This window comes from Suricata suricatta, chromosome X, assembly GCF_006229205.1.
Source record: "Suricata suricatta isolate VVHF042 chromosome X, meerkat_22Aug2017_6uvM2_HiC, whole genome shotgun sequence".
Lineage (NCBI taxonomy): Eukaryota > Metazoa > Chordata > Mammalia > Carnivora > Herpestidae > Suricata > Suricata suricatta.
This window is the reverse complement of record NC_043717.1, coordinates 76405770-76427840: the sequence shown is the minus strand read 5'-3', so window position 1 is coordinate 76427840 and position 22071 is coordinate 76405770. Positions and strand designations below refer to the sequence as shown.

General features: G+C 37.9%; 1 protein-coding gene and 1 long non-coding RNA gene across 2 annotated transcripts in view; one reads left to right on the top strand and one right to left on the bottom strand.

Annotated features, from left to right (window-relative positions):
- ALG13 (ALG13 UDP-N-acetylglucosaminyltransferase subunit) overlaps positions 1-22071 on the bottom strand; it is a 63817-nt gene that overhangs the window by 5536 nt on the left and 36210 nt on the right. The window contains exons 17-26 of the mRNA XM_029929686.1: positions 21395-21641; positions 20857-20970; positions 20512-20668; positions 20067-20187; positions 17848-17880; positions 17690-17745; positions 13747-13818; positions 12357-12522; positions 4228-4398; positions 620-660 (exon numbers count right to left, since the gene is read on the bottom strand). Of these exons, the coding sequence (XP_029785546.1) occupies positions 620-660; positions 4228-4398; positions 12357-12522; positions 13747-13818; positions 17690-17745; positions 17848-17880; positions 20067-20187; positions 20512-20668; positions 20857-20970; positions 21395-21641 (1178 nt within the window). The remainder of the gene's footprint in view (positions 1-619; positions 661-4227; positions 4399-12356; positions 12523-13746; positions 13819-17689; positions 17746-17847; positions 17881-20066; positions 20188-20511; positions 20669-20856; positions 20971-21394; positions 21642-22071) is intronic.
- On the top strand, positions 17014-17465 carry LOC115283285. Its single transcript, XR_003904985.1, has 2 exons — positions 17014-17068; positions 17166-17465. It is a non-coding gene; the product is annotated as an uncharacterized LOC115283285 (long non-coding RNA).

Sequence of the window (22071 nt, the reverse complement as noted above, 5' to 3'; positions counted from 1 at the left end):
CCTTTTTAGGAAACATGCCATCTCTTTATATCAGAAGTCAGGTGTATTTCAGGGGGAAAATGATTCCTGAATGAAAAAATAAAAGAGCTTTTAATAAAATCAGAGACACCTTTCAGCAATAAGAAGATATTTGTCAGAACTCCTACCCTTCTACAATTCCAGTGAGTGGTGAAAATCAGTGTTTGGTAAATACCTACGAACACATAGGTGCTTTAGAAATAATATAGCGCTTCAAATGTCTTTGAATTTGTCCAATTACTTTTCATATTAACGTGTAGAAGTAACCATAAAAATGCTTCAATTAAGCGGGGCAAATAATTTATTTATTATTTTGAGTCAGAAAAACATAATGAAGGGTTGACATACATAGAATACTAAATATGGAGGCCAATGTATGCTAAAGTTGTGCTGCTTTAATTTCGCAACTATTTTATAAGAGGAACTGAAGCACTAGGATGCTAAAATAGAAAATAAACCTATTATCATCTTCAGAGAGATCTTATAAAGACAACTTTTAGGCTCCTCACAGTGTTTTTGGTTTTTAAAGTTCAAGAGGGTGATTATAAAAAGATTACATTTTTAATGTAGAGCTTATCAAAGCAATTTTAACATGACTTACCTGCAATCCCAGATTGAAATAGTACTGCAAAACTTTTGTATCTAAAAATCAAAAAATAAATAAAGCTAACTTAAAAAAATAACTTCAGAGAACTTAAAATATTTCAGAATATAACTAGATATATAGAAGAGGGATAGTCTTAGCATTCTAATTATATCTAAATGTATCTTTATTGACTGGCCTGGGACTCATGTATATGCTTACAAATAAGAGAACTGGAGTCCCACAAACAAAAAACTCTCAGAAAACTCTCCTTATTAAGTTGGAGATTTCCAATACATACAAATATATTTACAATCAGCTTGTACTTTGATCATTATGTGGGAGTAGAATATAAAGACTAATGGTTAAGCTAATTCGAAATACAAATCTATGACCCATCAATTCCACTCCTAGGTATTAGCAGGAAGTAAATTCATAGATGGCATGGGATTCCATCTCTTGGTGTATATATATACGCACACAAATATTCACACAAAATTTGTATACAGATATCCATAGCAGTATGAAAACAAACCAAATGTCCATCAATAAATAATAAAAGGCAGCATACCCATAAAATGGAATATTATTCAGCTATGAGAGTGAAGTATGCACATATGCTACAACATGGATGAAGCTTGAAAACATTACACTAAGTAAAAGAAGCCAGTAACAAAAGATGACATATTGCATGATTCATAGATGTCAAATGTCCAGAAGAGGCAAATATATAGAGATACAAAGGAGAATAGCCATTGCCAGGGGGGGAATGACAAAGTGACTGCTAATGGATTTCTTTTTGGGGTAATGAAAATGTTCTGGAATTAGATAGTGGTGAAGGTTGCACATATTTAGGAATATACTAAAAACCACTGAATTGTGCAATTTAAATGGGTGGCTTATATAGTATGTAAATTAGACCTCAAGTTGTTAAAAAATCAAGGCCATAGACTTCTTGCAAAAGTAGAAAAAGATACAACTTCAGAAAAATGAGCAGCAGTTTCTTATAAATCTAAATACATATCTATGACCCATCAATTCCACATTGCCCAAAGGGAATGAAAACATTATGGTAATAAAGACTTTTTATAAGAATACTCATAGCCTTGGGGCAGCTGGGTGGGTCAATTGGCTGGGCGTCCAACTCTTGATTTTGGCTCAGGTCATGATCTCACAGTTCGGGGAGTTTGAGCACCACGCCATGCTCTGCGCTGATAGCAAGGAGCCTGCTTGAGATTCTCTCTCCCTCTCTGCCCCTCCCCTGCTCTCTCTCAAAATAAATAAACATTAAAAAAATAAACATTAATAAAAAGCCCCAAAATGGAAATAACCCTTATGTCCATCAACAAAGAATGAACAGAAATATCCATACAATGAAATATTACAGAGCAATAAAAGCAAATAGACTACTCATCTATGCAATAATATGAAAGAATAGGCAAACCATAAGAGACTCTTAAATACAGAGAACAAACTGAGGGTTGATGGGGGTGGGGGAGGGAGGAAAGTGGGTGATGGGCACTGAGGAGGGCACTTGGGAAAAGCACTGGGTGTTGTATGGAAACCAATTTGACAAGAAATTATATCAAAAAATCGTATTTAGAAAAAGGAGGAATATCAAAAATATACTGAGTTCAACATGGATGGAACTGAAGGGTATTATGCTAAGTGAAATAAGTCAGAGATAAACAGATACTATATATGTGGAATTTGAGAAACCTAACAGAAGACTATGGGGCAAGGGAAGGAAAAAAATAGTTACAAACATAGAGTGAGGGAAACCATAAGAGACTCTTAAATACAGAGAACAAACTGACAGTTGATGAGGGTGCAGGGAAGAGGGAAAATAGGTGATGGGCACTGAGGAGGGCACTTGTTGGAAGGAGGACTGGGTGTTGTTATATAAGCGATGAATCATGAGAATCTACTCCCGAAATCAAGAGCATACTGGATACACTCTATGTTAGTTAACTTGAAAATAAATTTTAAAAAGATTAAGCACCTAAAAAAAAAAGCCTTCTATAAAAATATATATACTGTTTAAATGACATACATATTATTTATATGAAACTCTAAAACAAATGAAGCTATGACAGAAAAAATCAGAACAGTGGCTCCTCTTGGGGGCAAGTAGAGGTAGAGGTGAAAAAAGACTCGGAAGGGGCAGGAGGTAACTGTGAGATAATGGTATTATTTTATGCTCTGATGGGGATATGGGTTATAGAGGTTCAAGCACTCATTTCTCAAAACTCAGCAAGTAAACATTTAAGATTTGTACATCATACATAAAGTTTACATTAAGAGAAAAGATAAACTCCCCACTTTAGTTAATGATATATATGCTGAAGTTTTTATGGGAAAGGACGTGGATGTCTAGAATTTACTTTGGAATGCACCAAACCTGAAATGAAGGACCTGATGGACAGAAGATGGAGGGAAGGAAAGACAGACAGACATGTTATAAAGTGAGTACAATTAAAGGTTCATGATAGAATCTAGCTGGTGAATACATGAATATTCATTTTGAAATTCAACAATCCTATGTATTTGGACATTTTCATAATAAAATGTTGGGAAATGCAAAATCAGCTCGATGTGTTGACAGAATAGATCTTGGGCAGGGGTACCTGAGAGTAGAGGAGTAAAGAGATCTAAACAGGGTTTAGATAATGGGTTAAGTCAGGTGGAAATGAAACACTTAGCAAAATAGGAAACCAAGAAATCAATGTTTTCCAAGTCAATAACCTGGAAAAAAGGAAAAAGGGAGATGAGGAGGAATTTCATTATAGCTAAGAGTGTAAATAAAAGCAAAGTATTTAAAAAAGGAGGAAGCCAAGTGAAAATGCCTAGCAAGTAACTAGAGACAAGTAACAAACTTCAGAGGTCAGAGCTAGATACATTTAGGAATCCTGTACATAAAGGGGATGATGAAGTTTTTAAGGCAGAGAAAAAGAACAGCATGGAATTGAAGATCCTGGTAACTACTTAGGAGTTGAAAAATAAAAACAAAATAGAACAGAGAAGCAGCTAGAAAAATGGAGAGAATATTACACACAGCAAAGAAAGTATAAACAAGCTACAACCTTCAACTACAATTCTGTTTTGAGAAACACTGCCAAACTGAGGGGTAAGGAAGAACTTCCAATGGAAAGCTACTCCTTTACAGCAATTAATTCATTAATTAATTAAAGAAGCAAGAAAAAAGGGCTAAAATCCAATCCCAGTTGGAATCCTAAATATTGAAGACTGCAATAATTTCATACACTTATGGTAGAAATTTTAGAAAAATAGAGAAATATTTGGTATCAATTCCTGCTTTTCCAATAACAAACTTGAGAGAACAGATATCCAGCTGAGAATCTTCTTCAAGGAAGACCTGAAGCTATCAAAAAAAAAAAAAAAAAAAAAAGGCAGAAATCCACTCAACCATCCACTTCTTGATTATGCAGATTTTCTCAGCTTTCAAGTTCTTCCTTTCCTTAGTCATTTACCTAACATCATGATCTCAAATCAATTTCTATTTGGTCCCTCACCCGACCCACAGTGAACAATCAGAGAGACACATGCTCTAAAATAAAAAATTTTCAGACTAAAGAACCCTCACCCAAGTCTCAAAATCTCCTTACCTTGAGGCAGATCACTGCCACTTGGATCATAGGAATAAGGTGGAGGTGGAGGTGGGAAGTTGGAAGCCTCTCCCACCTCAAGAGGAGGAGGTGGAGGTGGTAAAGGAGCAGCAGCGCCGGCAGCAGGAGGAATAGGAGGAGAAAGGTATGGATAGGATGGCGAAGCAATCACTAAAAGAGAAACAAAGAAGGAATGCACACCTGTAACACCTTATCAGCAGTAGTTCATCTACTTCTTTTGTATCCCCAGTATTGTCAAAAGATTCCAATTCTTATGGTTTGACTTAAAAACAAACACATGGAAGGTGAAGTGCCCACCTTCTTAGACATGCCAGTTGAAAACTGAAAGTTCATTATACACTATTTTGATTCAGGTTATTACTTGAAATTAAAAGGAATACAATCCCTGGAAACTGCAGAGATTTCACTGTTAAGACTTAAAAAATTTTTACTTAGCTTAACGAAAGTTAAGGATGTTTTCAGCTATCTGCCATCCTTAGTCAAATCAAAGATGTAGAAGCTAATGAGATAAATTACACAGATTACAGATTTAAGTAATCCTTGAAGGTTTCTACTTTGTAGCATCACTGGAACAGGGTATTCTAAATCATGCCAGTCCCATTTGTAAGGACAGAATCTAAACAAACCGGCTAGATGAAATACCATGACTGCTTTAAGTTTCTATACCTATTGTTCCGATTTAAAAACAATATTCATGAGACGTCTGGGTGGCTCAGTCGGTTAAGCGTCCAACTTCGGCTCAGGTCATAATCTCACAGTTTGTGAGTTCAAGCCCTGCATCAGGCAGTCTGCAGTCAGTGTGAAGCATGCTTCCGATCCTCTGTCTCCGTCTCTATCTGCCCCTCCCCTGCTTGTGCTTTATCTCTCAAAAATAAACATTGAAAAAATTTAAAAACTTGGATAAACGACTCTTTGGGGGTGATGAAATTGTTGTCTCTTGATTGTAGTGGTGGTTATACAACTCTATACATTGTCAAAACTCAGAACTGGGCACCAAAAAAAGGATTATTACAGTATCTAAAACAGTAAAACTTAAAAACTTGCTCAACTGTTTTTAGAGTTTTGTCATGTATGTAGAAATCTCCACTTTCACAGTTTTGGAAGAGGAATTTAATTTTTAGAGTATCTCCAAATATTCTAAACGCTTTATGAATTTGTTTTCTACAAAATAATGGCTTCTTCAACAAAGCTCTACTTATATTCCTTTTAAACCAGCACTCAAACCACACCATTTTTTAAAAAAGTAAATTAGCGATTAGCTAAAAATACCAGAATGTGATTAGGATCACTAGGTAAAAGACCAACTACTAGACAGAGATAGTTAAACAAGTTATCATGGACCTGAAAGAATCAAAAGCAGAAGAAATTAAGGTTATCTGAACTCACCTTCCCTGAAAATGCATTATATAATAATCCTCCTAAGAAAACGCTTTTAGAATTTCTAAATGCTCTGGAGATACTATATCATGCGCAACTCATTTGCTGACTTGACAGGGCTCTATATAAGTTTAACAGGTATAATTTAAGGGATAGCTCCAAAACAATGCAAACAAACTTCCCTAAGATTATTAATGGAGGGGAGCATGTGGGTGGCTCAGTTACATGTCTGACTTCTGATTTCAGCTCAGGTCATGATCTCCCGGTTCATGGGATTGAGTCCTGCATCAAGATGTGCACTGACAGCACAGAGCCTGCTTGGGATTCTCCTTCTTCCTCTCTCTCTCTGCTCACCCCACTCTGCACACATGTACACTCTCTAAAAGTAAACCTAAAGAATGTATTAATGGAAACAAATGTAGTCCATTGAAAATGCTTATTTCTCCTGTCCACGAAGCTATAGTTTGTTTCAGGACATCTCAAAAGAGAATATGAATACACACAGTTAAGGCTCAAATTCTCTATAGATAAAGGTCAGGGGCTTAGTTGTAACGAGGTGGAAAATTTAAGGAACCACCAAATTAATGCCAAAAATATCCATGCTTACTAAAATATCACAAATCTAAATAAAGATAGGATCCAAGTCTGCATTTACATGATCCCAAGAATGAGGGCCTTACTCAATTCACCCTAAGCCTGGCCCACAGACTCTGTCTTTATTTAAAATTCTGATACTTTTACACTACTCTTGATTTTTTGAAAAGTACATGTAGGCGTGCCTGGGTGGCTCAGTTAAGTGTCCAACTTCGGCTCAGGTCACAATCTTACAGGTCATGGTTCAAACTCCACATCAGGCTCTATGCTAACAGCTCAGAGCCTGGAGCCTGCTTCAGATTCTTTGACTTCCCCTCTCTGCCCTTCAGGTGGTCTCTCCCTCTCTCAAAAATAAACATTAAAGAAAAAGCACATTTAAGTATTATTTATGTTAATTACTGTGATTTTTTGGGCATTCCCTTAAATTTTGTACCCAGGGCAAATGAGTCACTAGTCCTGGCCCTGACAAAAACCTTGGGGAGAGTACCAAAGCTCAGTTAATAGTATTTAATGCCTATGAAGAGATTTGTACTACAGGCAATCATGGCATCTTAACTGGCTGGCAGATTAAGTGACTTCACAATGGAGGATGGAGTTGGGCTGTCATAGAGACACATGAATAACACAATGAGAAACATGAGTTGATCCATCTAGAGGAGTGAAGGAATGCTCAAGAGCAATTAAGAAGCAGCCATGACCTAGCAGAGTTATAACTGAGGTTCAGAAGTGACTCAAAGAACAAGAAGTAAAATAAATAAGGGTAGCATACATTTTTAGAAATGTCAACAAAGAACCCAAATCTGGTATTTAAATGGTAGGCTTTGAATAAACTGTGCATACATGACGGACTCCAATTCTTGATTCACCAGTCATTTGATATTTTTAAGGTTGTCCGCAATGTTTTTCCTTGCAATTGGCACACAGAAAAACCAGGGTCCACATCTAATATTTTCAGTGAAAAATTTCTATGGTCATTGATGAACTCCTATATTCAATGTTTTTGTTCCAGGCACTGTGTTAAGCACTTAATTTTTAAACTATAAATGAATCAGATACAGAAAACAAATCAAAATGAATTATTTTAAGGTGGACACCATCCAGGTCAAGAAATAAAACTTTGCCAGCCACTCCAGAAAACTTCGATGTGCCCCACCCCAATCACAACCCTCTCCTCTGATGATAATTTAACTATTCACCCCGACTTTCACAGTAATCACTCCTTTATGGTTTTAAGAATTTTGTCACCCAAATGTATATCCCTGGTGTTTTAAAGTTGATATCTTGGGGCGCCTGGGTGGCTCAGTAGGTTAAGCGTCCCTCTTCGGCTCAGGTCATGATCTCACTGCTTCTGGGTTCAAGCCCTGCGTTGGACTGTGTGTGGACAGCTGAAAGCCTGGAGCTTCCTTTGCATTCTGTGTCTTTCTCTCTTTCTAACTCTCCCCCATTCGCACTTTCAAAATTGAATAAATGGTAAAGAGAAAAATTTAAGACAAATAAAAAAAGTTGGTATCTTGAATCTCTATAATAATCTATGGGTCCGTTCTCCATCCTTATCATTTCCTTTCAGTTTTTCTTTTGAAGAATCTGGGCCCTTTGACCTTTTGATTTTCCCAATCTGGATTTTCCCAATCTGGATTTTCCCAATTATATAGTGATGGTATGTTTCAACATGTTCTTCTGTATTTCCTGCAAATAGGCAGATAGGTCCAGGAGACTGGATCAGACTTAGGATTGATTCCTTTGGCACATCTATAAATAATGTTTCTGCACTCTTCATGGCTACTGCTATTTAACACTCATTAAGGTCTGCAAAATAATTATCTTCACTGACTAGAATACATATAAGAACACTTCTCATCTACTATTTGGTTACATGATGGTATAGTTCATTTAATGCAGGCATGATAAACATTTGATTCTTTCACTTTATTTTCCAGTTTAAAAAAATGAACTGTTTTTTAATCATCCTCCAAGGTGAACAATTTTTTAAATGCCATTAAGAACTTTTAATTTAGCATATTTAATATGTTCCAGTCTGCTGCGATTATCACTGTTGAGGCTCAAACTGTTCCATCTTTGGTCAGTGGGAACCTTTTCAAGATGGCTCCTGAGTGCTTCTGACATGGCCCCAGTACTTAGATAGCTTCTTTACTATCTGGCATGACAAAATGATAAAGGCTCATCTTGAACATTTCCCACCCAGACCTAGAATCAGCAGCCATTTCTCCACAGAGCTGTTTTTTTTTTAAGTGAGAAATGGTATTTCAAGACCACAAAATCAGTGCTAAAAATACTCATTGTTTCTAGGTCCTTTGAATGGACAGAGCTGAGAAATATTTACACATATATATCTAAAGATACCTGAAATTATATTGATACTTCCAATTAAAATCTGAGACCATAAAAGCTTTCCTTTAGCCTTATTATATCCATATTACCTTTCTTCCATACTGAGACTCCTGGTTTGCAAGGACACAAGGGGATAAAATTAGAATGTCTTTTACTCACTTCTTTTAGTTGACATTACACTGTCTCAGAATAAGAATCTGATTACCTAGTGCTCCCTCAGCAGCACATATACTAAAAGAATTTGACTATCTAAATAAAAGAACCAGGTGCAATTACTGAGAGTATTATAAAAATGCTTGGCACATGATCTCTCAATTTTCCTTTTCTTAATAGCTATATGCATGCCTGGGTGGCTCACTCAGTAAGCATCCAACTTCAGCTCAGGACATGACCTCACAATTCGGGAGTTGGAGCCCTGCATCCAGCTCTATGCTGACAGCTTGGAGCCTAGAGCCGCTTAAGATTCTGTCTCTCCCTCTCTTTCTCTCTCAAAAATAAACATTAAAAAATTTTTAAAAAATAAAAATAGCTATACAAGTGGTGCCTGGGTGGCTCAGTTGGTTAAATGGCCAACTTCACTCAGGTCATGATCTTGTTATTCTTGAGTTCAAGCCCTGTATCTGGCTCTGTGCTGACAGCTCAGAACCTAGAGCCTGCTTCGGATTCTGTGTCTTCCTCTCTCTCTGCTCCTCCCCTGCTGTCTCAAAAATAAACACTAAAATAAAAAATTTAAAAAATGATATACAATATATACTTTATCCAAACATAAGGTTGTTCCTATTCCATAGTATATAGTCTCCACCTCTCAGTCCTCATTTTAATTCTTTAGGTAATTATATATTTAATACTTACCACGAGGTTTTATTGTTGATATCCTTACTTGTTTGGGTAGTCTAAAAGCCAACTCCTTCTCTGGCACACTGACAGTCCATCTAATACAACTTTTGGTGATGGGAGAACTACTTTGGGTCTCTGCTATCCAATACATTAGCCACTGACCACACGTGGCATCTGAGCACTTTGCATGTGGTTGATGTAAATAAGCAACTGAAGATTTATTTAAACGCAATTAACTAAAACTTAAATTGTTATGTGTGGCTAGTGATTACCTTGCTTGACAGCATAGCTTTAGTAGATTCTTCAGGAAGGGCTCCTGCAATTATTCTCTGAATTCTTCCTGCCTTCTGGGTTTTAAAATCAGTTTGGTTGGACGTAAAATCTTTGGTTTACCCATTCCTTATTTTAAATCTCACTCCCATTTTCTTTTAGCATGAAGCACTTCTTTGAAAGCCTGGTGCTTATCATTTCACTTCTTTTATACTCCTTAGGCTCTTTTATCTGGACAAAGGACTTTTTCTTTAAAGACCACTCATTTAACTAGAATAACTTGGATTTGTCTGTTTTAAGTCCATGTTCTCAAGTATGCAAAGTGTTGCTTCAGTATATAGTTTTAAAGCTTTTTCAACTTAAGGAAAGGTTTTCTGAATTATAGTTATTAGTATTTGTCCTTTTCCCTTACTTTGGCTTTCTCCTTCAGAGACTTCTGTCACTGATCTCCTTTGCCTAACATTTTAAAACATTTTTTAAAGATTTATTTATTTTTGAGGGACAGAGACAGAGTGGTAGAGAAAGAGGGAGACACAGAATCCGAATCAGGCCCCAGCTCCAAGCTGTCAGCACAGAGCCCGATGCGGGACTTGAACCTATGAACTGTGAGATCATGACCTGAACTCAAGTAGGATGCTTAACAGACTGAGCCACCCAGGTGCCCCTCCTTTGACTAACGTTTAACATGTCACTTTTGAATCTTTATCTCTTCTTCATTTTCAGTTTCCTCTTCTTACATCTTTCTTCTGTTGTTTTTTAAAATTTTTGTAATCTTCATTTTTGAGAGAGAGAGAGAGAGAGACAGAGCGAGTGGAGGAGGAACAGAGAGAGGGGGAGACACAAAAGCAGGCTCCAGGATCAAACTCACAAAAGGTGAGATCATGACCTGGACCGAAGTTGGACAGTTAGCTGAGACACCCAGGCACCCCTTACATCTTTCTTTTAAAGCATTATCTGGGGACACGTGAGTGGCTCAGTCAGTTAAGCACCCAATTTTAGCTCAGATCACCATCTCACCACCCGTGAGTTGGAGCACCATGTCGGGCTCTGTGCTGACAGCTCAGAGCCTGGAACCTGATTCCAATTCTGTGTCTCACTCTCTGCCCATCCACTGGCTTATACTCTCTCACTCTCAAAAATAAATAAAACACTGAAAAAAAATAAAACATTATCTGTTGTATATACTTGGTCATGTTCTTTATAGTCCAGTCTTCAGTACAAAAATGACTTTCTATCATTTCTAATGCTTTCCTGTGTTCTGTCATCTAATTGGAGTTATTCTAATTCTGATTTAAGTTTTTTTATTCTAATTCGAGTTAGTTATAATCTAAAGATTTGTATCATCTGTATCTTCAGCTCATTCTGAAAGTCTAGTTAGTTGTATTAAGTGAGCACAATTCTTGACATGCTTTTACTGCCTATAGTTATTTTTTTTCTTACAGCTTTGTATAGGATTTGACCTTAGTTCTTCCTTTGTTACATAAAGTTATTTTTCATGAACTTTAGAATGAGGTGGATACAACATAGTTCTGGTTTTGTGTAGTGTTCAAAACCATGACTGCTTTCTAGGATTCCTTGGCTCTGTTCTCCTCAGCTTTAGTCTAGACATGCTCTTTTCCCTGTCCTCATCAATTCTGATCCACTCCCAGAAGCTTCTCTCCCCAGTGAAGAATACTATCTTGAGAGGAATCCCTGGCAGGTCAGTTTTGAGAGTTCTTAGGGGCCAGATTGCTCCAAGACCTTCAAGTCCCTTTACCATGTACCCAAAGCACTCACCTAGTACTGGAGAGATCAAATCCCTTCCCAGTTTTAGCTGCTCCTGCCAAATTGGCCGCCTCATTTTCCAGTGAATTCTCATTAGCTCTTTTGGGGTTCTCCTGTTCCCAGGTCCATTAGACAACACCCCCAATGGTTCTGTCTTCTTGCTCCCACATAGACCCTGATAGCATGCAGTCCTGTGACTGGTGGTTTGTCCCTACCTGCTTAAGTTTTGGGGTGTGTGGGGGTACCTCGTCACCAAATTTTATGGTAAATGTTGTCCATGGGTTTTGGTTTTGCTATTTCCCTTTTTATTTGAGGACTCAGATTAAATAGCTATGCTGTTTTGCCTCCACCTTCTCAGAATTCTGAGAATGTTAAATTACATGAACTCATTAGAATTTCACGACCACTTCATAAATTGGTATATCAGTACCCCCAAGCTAAGAAAGGCTCAATAACTTGTCCAAAATTACATGGCTAGTGAATTGTAAAACCAAGATTCTAACCTTAATTTCTTAAATTCTAGAGCCTATATGCTTTCTTGCAATATTCATGAGAAAATGACTTAATTACATAGAAATATATTTCCTAGCAAACTTTTCAGGAATTAATTCTGTGAAGTGTGAAACACCTCTAATTCCTATATAATAAAACTTAAAGATTAAGAAATTAGTAAATCCTCAAAACTTTCAGCTACAAAATAATATCAAAGCCAAATCTGCAAGAAAAAAACCTGAAATCCTAGCTCTCAAATTTTAAGGATTCCCCAACTATAAAACGTGCTTTATTAAGTAGGTTAAACTAATTTAATACTATGAATTAAAGTAGTCCTATCTAATCAGTAGAACTGTTGTTATATGCATGTATGTTCATGATTAGGAAAAGAGGCTTTCCAAAGTCAGCAACCACTAATAACCTACCTGGCCTGCCTTGCACAGGTGGAGATACTAGTACAGGTGATACAGCATTCTGCAAGGAGCCTGAAGTGGTACTACTAGCTTGATTAGCTGCTGCACAGCTAGGTAAGACAGGAGCTGGAACATTATTGGCACAGGAAGCAGCACCTGCTGCAGAATTTACCATCACCTGTAAGTGTAAAACAAAGTTCAGAAAAGTTTAGGGAGTTCTCAAACACTGAGTCTCTTACCTGACCCTCTATTTCATGATACAGTGTATTTTAATATCCTCTGGGTTCCCTACATATTATCCAGATAGTGTTATGTTTATTTTTTACATGTGTGTCTATTTTCCCACACATATTTTTTTTAGAAAACCTTCTTTGCTTTTTTCTGTAAGCTTCATAAGTCTGCAATTCGTTTTCCTGATTAAGCCGCAGCACTCAATACAGTGCTGTGCACAGAGACATGTTCAACAAATAGTAACAGACCCTTCTTGAATACACTGTTCTCAATGTGGTCTCCATTTTCTTACCACCCACTGCTGTGTGGCTGCTACTCATTCTGGTCCTCAGAAATTCAAAGTCACCAATGGTCTTCATGGCAACAAATCCTAGTAGAATCTTGCTAGTCCTTATGTTGCTTGACCTCTTGGCAGCAACGGACAGTTAATTGCTCCTTGGAACATTCTCTTCCTGGGGCTTCCAGAATAATATACTTCCCTACCACGCCCTTCTCCTTGGCTACTCCTTCTCTATCCATTTGCTAAAATTTGGTGATCTACAGGCTCTGTTCTGGATACTCTTCTCAATCCCTTCCTTCTCCCAGGATGATCTTAGTCACTCCTGTGATTTCAGCTACCTTTTTGATGCCAAGTCTGTATTCTTTACATTTAAGTTTCAGTAAATGACAAACTTGACAGGTAATTCATACTAATTTGCTTGTTATTGTTATGTAAGAGGTTTGGAATAAATGGATCAGGAATAATCAAAAGTCAACACAGAGAATGTGTCTGGACCCCAGGAGATTATCAATTTCTTGAATGAATTTACTAATCACTGTGCAAAGCACCACAAAGTATGATAATAGTTAAGATAGGGATATATATAAACAACTTCTTTTAGGGGTGCCTGGGTGGCTCAGTGGGTTAAGATTCCAACTTCAGCTCAGGTCATGATTTAATGGTTCGTGGGTTCAAACCCTGCACTGGGCTCTGTGCTGATAGCTCAGAGCCTGGAGCCTGCTTCAGATTCTGTGTCTCCTTCTCTCTCTGCTCCTCTCCTGGTCATGGCTCACTCTCTCTCTCAAAAATAAACTAACATTAAAAAAATTAATAAGATAAAGGGCAAGGAGAACAAAAAGGAAAAAAGTCATTTCCCCCCAAATGATTGTTTGAGAACACTATTAAGATTACCTTCTGGGGATAGCTGTATGAGGTAACTGTGTCCTGAGGAGACAAAGAACATGGTCTTCTGTCCTGAAGAGACTTTAATGAATACAGAAGTATAGTTAAGTAAGGGTAAATCAAGAAACCAAACAGCACATCAATAAAGGATCTGCTTTATTTCACTATCTCCTTAAATTAGGTGAAAAGTGATCTGTCCTGAAAGTATTCAGATTTGGAAGCAACTACCAACAGAACATTCCAAAAGGTATCACTATAGTGCCTGATTTAGGTGACTGTGCTATATCCTATCTACAGAGATCCTCATCATATCCAATTCTAGCCCAACGTAGGTCCTAAAATGAATGGAGGACTGTAATTTAAACATTTCTCAGTGGCCTTTCTTGCCTTAAAAGCTTCAAAATCGGTAGGACCAACAGTTTTGCTAAAAGAAAGTATTACCCCTAAAGATGTAGCATGGGACAAGGGTGGCTATCTGGTTATCCAGCTGTATCCTATCTAAGCAGGATGGAGAATACTCCGACTACCACTCCTCTCTGGCTCAAGACCTTCTTTGTGAAAGTAAAAACGATTTTAAAAGGCTCAGAGCTAGGCAGGACAAATAGTTGTGAGAACAATAACAAAAACACCTAGCAGCAGAAATTGATTTAATAATGAAAGTAACACAGAGGGAGTCAAGGAAAGGAATCACAGAAAACAAGAGGAACCACACTGTGGCAAAGATGAGTCCAAGTTAACATGGATCTAAGACTGCACATTTCTAAAGATTGTGCTCAAGCACAGCCAATGCACCCGCCGAAAGCTTTGGATCAGAAAACCCCGTGTGAATGCTAAACAATTCTACAGAAGGATTCAGTTGAGAGTTGGGCACAGAAATAAGAAGTATCAATAAATGTTCACAGTTTTGTTACAAGGCTCTGAATCCCGGACTTCTTTAAGTCCTGTGTTGGTCCTCTCCCCACAGCATGCTGTCATAATTACTTAAAAACAGCCTTGGTGATGGGGGTGTGAGAGTGGAGCACATCCTGAAGAGACTGAAAGTTACTGGGAATGTATGTAATGGAAGTTCAGAACAAAATGGAACATGTGACAAATGATAAAGGGACAGAAGGAAATTAAGTATCTACTCTTGTCAAACTTGATGGTGAGACTTTTGGTTGCTTTTTCACTGGGATGAAATCACTGGGGTGGCTATTTCAAGAAATGGCATAAAAAGCCGATGATGAGAACAGTAATGGCAGAGTGAGAGGAAAAACTATTCCTCTAGAAGGGACGAGGAAAGGGAAGGAGAAATAAGGGGAAGAGAATCACATATCATGGTTTTCTTCATTCCTAAGATGTATCATCTCAACAGTAAAAACAAAAGTTCAGTATGTGAATTTAAGAGTAACCATAGTTAGAGAACAGAGGGTTGTTATTCAAGTTCTTAAAAATATTCCAGTTCTCCTTCTGGGTACATGGTCAGCTGTTCTTCCTGGCCCCACCTAAAGTCAGGTGTGGCCATGTGAAGTATCTGGTCAATGAAATACGAGCAGAAATATTAAAAGCCAGTTTACCTTTAGTCCTCCAAAGTAACTGTGAAAGCCCATGTCCATTAGCCTGGGTCCCCTAAGTGACTATGATACACAAAATCCTGCTACCAACCTACACGAGACACAGAACATTAGCAAGAACAACTGTTCTGCGTTAAACAACTGAGATTTGGGGGGAGGGGTCATTGCAACATAACTTAGCTGTACTGAAATGGTATTTTGGTAATTAGAAGTAGGGTGCTACTCTGTCAACAATAGCCAAATCATGGAAAGAGCCTAAATGTCCATCACCTGATGAGTGGATCAAGAAGATGTGGTATATATATACAATGGAGTAGTACATGGCAATGAGAAAGAATGAAATATGGCCATTTGTAGAAAAGTGGATGGACCTCAAGGGTGTCATGCGAAGTGAAGTAAGTCAGGCAGAGAAGGATAGATACCATATGTTTGCACTCATAGGTCTAACAGGAGAACAGGAGAAACCTAATGGAGGACCAGGGGGAGGGGAAGGGGGAAAGAGACTTGGGGAGAGTGAGGGACACAGATCAAGGGAGACTACTGAATACTGAAAATGAACCATGGACTGAGGAGGGAGGGGGTGATAGTCATGGTGGGGGGCACTTGTGGGGAGAAGCACTGGGTGTTATATGGAAACCAATTTGACAATAAACTATTAAAAAAAATTTAAAAAAAAGAAGTAGGATGCTACTATTAACAAAACCATCACTTGAATAAGCTTGTGGCTCCTAGGGGAGGTTTGGAAAACAAGGTTAGTTTTGTATTTTGATTACTGTTGGCAGAGTTCAGCAACATATTTTGAGACAGATGTGTACAGAAAAAGTAGTTTGTAGGCAGGAATGAAAGGGAATATAGAATCCGCAAATATAGGGACTTACAGGGTTGAAGAGGCAAATGTTTCAACCCTAAACTGTAAAATCTAAAATTGATAAGTGCTTTGGACAGCAAAGAGCAGTTAAAACTTGGCTTTGAAGCAAAAATCAAATCACTGTTAAAATCTGACTGCATTAAGTTATCTCAAACCAAGAGTCCAACTAAGGATGCAACATCCACTGAATCCTTGCTCTTGGACAAAATGGTTCATGGAAAAGCCTCCAAAAGTATGGTTCCTCCAACCCTGAGAAGCCCAAGGTACTTGCAATCAAGTAAAGAGAGACATAGGGATAAGAAAGCAAATTATAGCAAATTTAAGTAGTATATCTATAAAACAAGAATTGTCACTATGGCTACTGGCATATAAAACTAATAGGACTCAAACAGAGAAGCAGCATAATAAATTAATCACACACCCAAAGAAACTATGAGCAGAACTAAAACCATCCAAGCCTTGGGCTCCAATTTTCTCTGAGTTGAGAAGCAGGCTGAGAAAGCTGCTCAGCTGCCAAGAACAACTATTCTCCAATGCCTACTTCAAATATGGCCAAGGAAGGGCCTTGGGGCAACCAAGATCTCCAAAAAAACAATGAATCAGAGAGCCCCTCCAAGGGAAGAGTCCCCACATCTAGGTTGTCTGTCCAGGATGTCACCTACAGGCCATGAACTGTGTTTCTCCCATTTCCCCCTCTTTCTTAATGAGAATTTTTACTGCCATTTTTCAGTCGGCTCCACCACTGTAAATTAGGTGCATAAGGTTTAAATAACTGTATCTTTGGTTTTAGGCCTCCAGATGAAGATGAGCCACATCTGGACCCAATTCAGAGAATACTACATATTTCCCAGAAACCTTGGGCTCTGAGTTTAATTACACCGAAGATGATTTCTGGATTGCCTCCCTTGAGGTGGAAACAAGTATTTTGCCTGTGGGGGGGGGGGAGTTTGAGTTGAATGTTGTAGTCCTTAGCGCTGTTAAAATATTTCCAACTTTTTGACTTCCAGGCACATGGAAATTAGATTCTTCAGTGGAGCATGCTCTGGTCGATGAAAAAGTAAGTGACACTTGTCATCTCCGGGTGGAAGCTGTAAGAGCCAGTGCATCATTTACTACCTTTTGTTTCCTGCCTTGGCAACCATGAATGGAGCTTCTATCAGCCCAAGTCCCTGAGCAGAGCAGAGCCCTCCTGCAGACCTCCAGTGCACATGAAGCATAACCAAGAAACAAACTTTTGTTATGTGAAGTAACTAAGATTTGTGGCCCACTCTTACCGAAAAATCATAATAAAATCCCCTAAAAAATAATCACTGCCAGTGTTTGAATTTCCTCTTGTATCAACACATTAGGACTATCTCTAAATAGAATAACGTTAGGGTCTTAATTTCTTCATCTACAAAATGGGAATGAAACCTTAACTACCTCATAGGGTTGTTCCGACTTAAATAGATTTTCTATATATAACTCTGAGAACAGTGCCCTAGTACACAGTAGGAGATAGAAGTGCTTGCCATTATTATGAAATACCTACCAAGTTTGCTGTAGATTCAGTTGTGCTATAAACACCTGAAGATTCATAGTCTGCTTCTAGAGAATATAGACAAAGTAAAGTAAAAGATGAGCATTATTTTATAATTTAAAATTCTATAAACAATGAAGAAAGTCATAGTATATCTAGATCTCACTGACCTGAAGGATAATTATAATCTTCATGATATCTCCCTACAAAAAAAGACAGAAAGAAGGGTTTATGTAGGGCTCTTTAGCTCAGAAGAGCCAGATGGCCAGCACTTGCTTTTTCTCAAGTTTTACGAATATATATTCAAAACTAAAATGTCTATGTCCTTGACACAAGTGATTCGATCTTTAATACTAGTCAACATATATTGAAGCCAGGGGTTGACAGTCAACAGGACAAATTTCTCCTCTGAAAATTTTCTTAGTTCCTAAGAGTTCAGGCAGAGGTGAAAAACCCAGCTGTGTACAATTTTTTCCAGCCAAGCAGTAGAATACGATTATTAAATTCACTGGCTCTGGAGTCAGGGCTGTCTAGATTTGAATTCTGATTAACTTATAGAACTTAACATCAGTTTAGGTGGGTCATTTAATATTTGTGCATCATTTTCTGCACTATAAAACAGGGTATCAGTACCCAGTGCAGGGGATAAAAATAACATAGTGCTTGATATAGATACAGTAAGTGGTGTCTATAAAGTAAGGAGTATGACCCATAGTCTGCTTAAGTAGACATTAAAAGGGGTGTATCATGCCTCATCTGTTTCTCAGCCTATTTTAAGTAAATAATACATTTAAAATTGGTTTGTTCTCAGAGGATGGCTCAGTAAACTGAAGTATTTTAAGACTGCAATACCACTGAAATGCAAAGAAAGTTAATCATAAATTCGACAGGTTTCCACCAAAGAAAACCCAACAGGTCTAAACTGGATTTGATTCTTAAACATGTCACTTATCAAACGCATACATGCAACCACTCTGGATGGCAAGATCTGCAGTGGGAACAAAGATTTGGTTACTCTGAATATGCCACTACAGGTAAGCAGTACATCTGAAGGTACCCACTAAGCTAAAGGGAAAAGACAAAAGGGTCATGCTGAGTATAAGAGCAGAGAATACACATCCTTAAGCACATGCATGCACATGCATGGGGACAAAGTATTCACAGATCATTCTTGTGCTAGATGTTTTATCCTCATTAAATTTCTAGAAGTATCTTTTTACTTCCACATCAGTAGTAAAAAAAGAACATGACAAGAAAATAAAGAACTTGACTGGTAAGTCAAGTCATTGAGAGTCTCACACCACCTTAATCCACCCAGTTCCTTCAGAATTGTTTCAGTAGAATTATTTGTTGCTCACAGATCATTTTATGATAAAATGGTAAAAATAAGCACACCCCACAATGAGAGGCACTCCAGTAACTCTTAAGAACATACATATAGGCTTTAGTGTCGGACAAACCCAAATTCAAAAGTGATCTCTGCCAGTCACAAAGGAGTATACATTGCATATTTGCACTTATATGAAATGTCCAGATAAGCAAATCCATTAAGACAGAAAGCAGACTGGTGGTTGCCAAGGGCTGAGGGGGAGGGGAGTTGGGATGGAAAATGGGGAGCGGCTGCTAATTAGTACAGGATTCTTTTGGGGTGACAAAAATGTCCTAAAATTTATTATGGTGTGGTCATTCAGCCCTGTGACTATACTAAAATCACTGAACTGCACACATTTTTTTAAATAGGTGAATTATATGCTATGTAGATTATATCTAAAGCAATTATAAAAAAGTTAAATCTCTGCCACTTACTAAAGATACGACTTTGGCCATGTCATTTACCCTGTGAACCCAATTCCCTCATATAAATAAACAAGGATACCACATTTCTTTGAAGGATACAGTTAAATAGAGTAAATTATAAATATACTTAGTACAACAGATGACCAACAGGAGTGAATAATAAAGTTCTAAGTAGGCTAAGTTTTATAGCAGTCTTGTAAAATAGAAGCTAGTCACAGAAAAGCCTAAAGTAGTTATACAAACAAATGGTCTTCACCATAACAGAAGTAGTGCCTTACTAATAAGAACAGAGGTGTTCCATACCAATATCCCACCAAATCAAAACTCACTGAAAGACCTATGCAGAGAGCTGAAAATAAGTTGTAACAATGTGGTGGCCTATAGAAATAGAAGTCTGGCTTTCTCAGAAAGACCAAGACATCTTCAAAATCTTAGCAAAGCTCTGAGATAAAAACTGAAAACTTGGTTCAAAACAAGCTACTGGAATAGTGTGAGACCCCAAAACTAAAACCTGTAAGTCTACTTCACAGCCCTGATGACTAATGCCACAAGAATCATCTTTTAAAGAAACTTTTAACTGTAACTGACTCACCACTGTGACTCTGGCCATTGGCCTCCTCTGAATTCAAGGTCTGTTTGCCTGAGCTATGTCCTCGCCTTGCAACACAGGTCCTTGAAGCAGCAGGAACCAGTGTGGAGGGCCCTCCATGATTCTGTACCAAAGACACCAAGTTCACCAAAAGTTATAAATATTTTAATGTACTTTAGAATTTAAAAATGTGAGAAAATGATCAGGAAAACAAAATTTTAGCCCATAACGCAAGTGCATTTGTCCACCTCTACTCCTTTTCTCTAAGAATAGCTTTTAAAAAGTTCTCTTCTCCCATCCTTAAAAGCTCTAAGATAAAAGCTCAAGGATTCCAGAAGTGCTTTATTTGCAGTTTGTTCGAAAAGCTAAAATGTATTTATACTTCCTTTACATAAAAAAATGAGAGGGAAAGTAAACAGCTTTTTGAATAAGGCTTTAACCTACTTACAGGTAAAGTTGGATAAGCAGTCTCATCCCCTTCCTCAACTTCATAAAAGGTAATGGTTTCTTCCAAGCCCCTGGGCATCTGTCCATTCTCTGGGGCAAAGCTAAACTGGCATTCCTTGTTCATACAATGCATCTGGCGGTGACTACGTCTAAAGGAACTTAAGTACGAAGTAGTTCAGAGTAAAGGGGAAAAAAGTTAAAATTTGGTAACTTTTTCCAAATTTCTAAATAACTATTCAGACATCTCAATGTTGACATTTTAAAATCTTAATCCATTTATTTGTTGCTCAGCAATGAAGCCCAGCTTCCTCATTTTCTTATTTTCAACATTTAAAATTCAACTTACCGAGATTTATAGGAGAAGTTATCAAAGCTCTGGCAACACCTTTTACCTGGGCCAGAGTAAAAACCAACTTTAGGGGTTTCCATGTTATGCCTGTTGATAAAGCGAGATGAATCCCTAAGAATGAAGGAGAAAAAACCCAAAATTGTCTATCCACTAGTGCTTAAGTAGTCAATCTTCACACTTAAATAGAATTAGCACATTTTCCTAGAAATATCTTAATAGAGCCGTGCTGTCCTCACTACTGGTATTAGGCCTAACCATTATTAATGGTTACAGTGCCATATCCACGACACTCATCTTGATAGCTCTAGCATCTCTTCAACCATTCTATATTTGTTCAGACAGTGAGAATACAAATCTCTCAATAAATTCAATTGAAAAATAATTAAGTATACATTAATTCCACCTGCTAAGCAGAGATTATTAAAGAAAGCTAAACTATTAATATATTTCTAAATTCTACTATAGTTTTGTCTAAGAATTATTCACAATACCGAAACAGAGATGTATACTATCTTAGAAGTCAGTTAAGCCTTACCTGGGCATCCCAGATCCCCGACCCTGTCTCCGAGATGGATGTTGAGGATGGAAATGCTCATTAGACATGACACTGGCAGCTGTCTGTGCATAGTGCACTGAAGGATCGCGCCCATAATGCATGCTGTGCTGAAGCCTGGGTGGGAGGAGGGCCTCTCCCCTGCCGTAAGCCATAGTCACACAAACCTCTTTTCCTCTAACTTTTTTGAACATCTTCTTCCGTTGCTTCACGTCCATCTCTGACACAGCTTTCAGACAAAGAAGTAGGAAAGAAGTTTTATAACCAAACCAAGAGGTCAAATCCTCCCCTCCCCCAAATGCCTAGGACTTTTTTTTTAGGGAACAAACCAAATAAATACTGGAAGATAATTTCTGTATTTTTTAAGGCTGTACTAGATCTTCCATTTGTTTTTGGTTTTTTTAAGCTACGTATTTTATTTTTTTAATGTTTTTTTATTTTAATTTTTGAAAGAGATAGAGAGACAGACAGACAGAGAGTGCACAAGTGCATTAGCAGAGAAGGGTAAGAGGGAGACCCAGAATCCCAAGACAGGCTCCAGGCTCTGAGCTAGCTGTCAGCACAGAGCCCGATGCAGAGCTCGAACCCACAAACCATGAGATCATGACCTGAGCCAAAAGCGGACGCTTAACTGACTGAGCCACCAGGCGCCCCTAGAT